Source organism: Geospiza fortis, unplaced genomic scaffold, assembly GCF_000277835.1.
Source record: "Geospiza fortis unplaced genomic scaffold, GeoFor_1.0 scaffold95, whole genome shotgun sequence".
Classification (NCBI taxonomy): Eukaryota; Metazoa; Chordata; class Aves; order Passeriformes; family Thraupidae; genus Geospiza; species Geospiza fortis.
In genome coordinates, this window is record NW_005054333.1 from 5,231,647 (window position 1) to 5,234,841 (window position 3,195).

General features: G+C 39.7%; 1 protein-coding gene across 1 annotated transcript in view; it reads right to left on the reverse strand.

Moving 5' to 3' along the window:
• Positions 1-245: 245 nt before the first annotated feature.
• Positions 246-3,195, reverse strand: part of IL6 (interleukin 6) — a 3,551-nt gene continuing 601 nt past the window's right edge. Inside the window, exons 2-4 of the mRNA XM_014307336.2 lie at positions 2,995-3,140; positions 2,650-2,796; positions 246-437 (exon numbers count right to left, since the gene is read on the reverse strand). Of these exons, the coding sequence (XP_014162811.2) occupies positions 246-437; positions 2,650-2,796; positions 2,995-3,140 (485 nt within the window). The remainder of the gene's footprint in view (positions 438-2,649; positions 2,797-2,994; positions 3,141-3,195) is intronic.

Sequence of the window (3,195 nt, forward strand, 5' to 3'; positions counted from 1 at the left end):
TAGTACCATTCGAAAGCAAATAAAATACATAATTTGTTTAAATTATTTCTAAATATTGAAAATATAAATAAGAAATATTAAAAACTAATAAATATCTTAAATACAATAAATAAGTTCCTAAAAGGAAATGGGAATGTATATAGATGCCAACCATTGTTACTATTTCTAGTTCTTAAAACAGAACAACACTGTTATCTGCCACCTGACAGATTTGTAACCAAAGGATTGTGCCTGAACTAAAACATTCAAGCACTGAAACTCCTGGTGTTTTGCAAATAGCGCACAGCCCTCACTGTCTTCTCCATAAATGAAGTAAAGTCTCGGAGGATGAGATGGATGGTGATTTTCTCTGTCCAGGCCTTAATGGACTTCAGCTTTGTGTGGAGGGATTCCTGGGTAGCTGCATCTGGGATGATCACTTCTTCAGGATTGATCACCTGTGAGAAAGACAATATTGGGGGGCCTTGGTTAAAGCACTGTCACTGATCCTGTTGGAGAGCATCCGTTTGTATTTTCCCAGCCTGCTGCACTTTTCCACTTTTTCTGTACTGCAGACAGCAGCCCTTCCTGGGACTGTGCTTTCCTCCAACCCTGTTTCTGTGCAGAGGTGTGAGGAATGCTGGTGCCTGCTATGACTGCTGCGCAGGAATCTGGGCTGTAGTGTCACGGTTTGAATGCCTCTGTCATTATGGTCTAACAGGCTCTGAGCAGATCAATACACCCCTCCTGCTCTCTGGCAGTCATGTGGCTGGTTAGGTAGGGAGATGCTGATCATGGTTTGTTCTAACCTGCGCTGCTCCATCCTAAGTTAATCGGCTGACATTGGAGTACTCTCACATTTTGTAACAGATTAACAAGTTTCCAAAGATGTCAAACTTGTTTAGTTGCTTAATTCTTACTTTCCAGGCATTTAGTCACGTGAGACTAAGCGCCACCAACTTTCACTGATATGTGAGAGCAGAACTACAAGATGAGTAGAAGTTATTTCTCTAATGAGTTATTTATCTAATGCTGACTTACAGCACTGTGCACCCAGTACCTAAAGGCCTTTGAAGAACTTGTCCCAAGAAGTGGGACTTCTGAAAACAGGAGTTACATACCCAAATCATGGAGCTGTTTTAGGTGGAGTCCAAAGTTCTAGTAAGTATCTGCTTAATCCTGTGTTTAGGATCACTCCTACCCTTTGACAAGTGGCAAAAAGATGCAAACCTCCTTCTGGAACATCTTTTTTGTGAAATACAAGACAGAAATATTCTTCCTATGCAGACTACTTGAGAGTGTGTTCTGATCACACCCACTTTTCCTGGTATGCCCAGCTCTTTGTTGTGCTCTGTTAAAGTTTGTATCTGGATATCCAGACAGGTATCATACTGGTGGATCTGTTTAACCACAAGTGATGGATAATGGCTTTGCTGTCTTTCCCTTAAATAGCATATTTTTCTCTCACAAAGAAAAATTTCCAACCTGAAGTTCATGGCCTTTTCTCAAAAACTCCACAGTTTCTACAAGTGCATGTTTTGCTTTTTGGTCACTGTGTTTAATTCTGCCTGTTTTGATTACCTTGGTCAAAAAAAAAAAATCCAAAGCCCTAAACCCAACAAACCTAGTCTCTCTCAGTTATGAAACAAACTTTCTGCAAACTCGTACATCAAGCTGGAAGCCAGTAATCAGTTGCTGTCTTATGACAGGACTATTATTCTCAGCTAGCACAGTGTGAAAAAAAGCAGTTCAGCTTCCTTTCACATAAAGAATGATGGGCATAAATAAATATGTTAAGAAAGGTATGGCAAACACACAATGCACAATAGGCTTTTCACATGCTGAAAATTGCCTGGAAGGAAATAATGCCCCAAGACTTCTGCAGTCCTTACCTGGGTGATTTTAAATCAGGCAAATGCTTTTACCAAAGACAAAAGGAAGTCTTCATATTAAGGTTTATTAAAATGAGCAAGAACTATATGAATGAAGTAAATTTTTGAAGTGTGATCTTTCAAAGCCCTCCAAAACACGAAAAATGTCTGTCAGAAATTAATGGCATTTTAGTTTACCAAATCAAGAGAGAAATTTGTATTTTTGTGAAAGAATATCTTTTGCAAGCAAAAGATGTATTTTTCAGTAGGGAGCTATCTGATATACTGACAGCAACATCTCAATATACCATACAGCTTGGCTTAGAAGTTTGGTTTGGAGAGTTTTAAAGATAAATAATATTGTAAAAATACACTTGGCTTTTTCTTTTCTTTTTTTTTTATGTGGGCTTTAAAAAAAAGTTGCTGACTTCTACTTCTCAGTGGGTTCCAACATTAGTACAAGCTGAATTGCAGTTCTGCAATTATAAACAAGCTCTCTGAGAAATCTTATTTCTATCAGCCAGTTTAGTATATTTGTTCTTAAAACAATGATGCATTTGGTGGTTTGGAAAGTACAACAATAGAAAGTAGGAAGAAGAGTTGTTTCTTTAAGAAAAGAAAGCAAAACTTTGTAAAACCTCTAAGTCATAAGGGTAAGATCAGACCATAAGGAACTGTCACCTGTTTTTTCAAGGAACTGAAACATAGCATGCTGTATTTCACATAGCATCTTCTGTTTCTGACTTCACATCAATATTAAGCCACAAAAATCATCAGAGGGAATTTAAAACCAACTCACCATCTGTTTTATGATGTGTGCCAGGCGCTCTGTATTATAGGATAGCGATTTAACATTTTGGTGTTCACTAATAAAAGTTTCTTGTATGTATTTGAGGTATGTCTGAAATGTATAAAGTCCGCTGGAGATTTTTCTCAAGCATTTATCCTGAAATGAGAGAAAGGTGAGAAAGTCATTTAGAGTTCAAAGTGCCTTGATCTCAATGATGCTTCTATAGTGTGGAGGTCTGGCCAACGCCAGCTAGAGCCGGCACAAATCTTTAGGTCAACTTCCACAGTTCTTTTGAGCAGGTAAAACCTGCCCCAGGTATACAGGCTTAGATGGGAATGGAGAGCTGTTCCTTGCCTCATTAAAGCCGGCGAGCAGACACCCATCTTCCTTCGTCACCTTGGGGAGGTTGAGGTTGTTGTGGAGGAGGATTTCTACGCTGTTCTGGCAGACGGTAAACTTCTCGCACATCTGGGGAGAGACACGGAGAGGTTTGGTCGCACCTTGTCAGGAGGCTGCTCCTGCCGGGCCGGCCGTGTGAGCGAGCGAGCCAGCGAG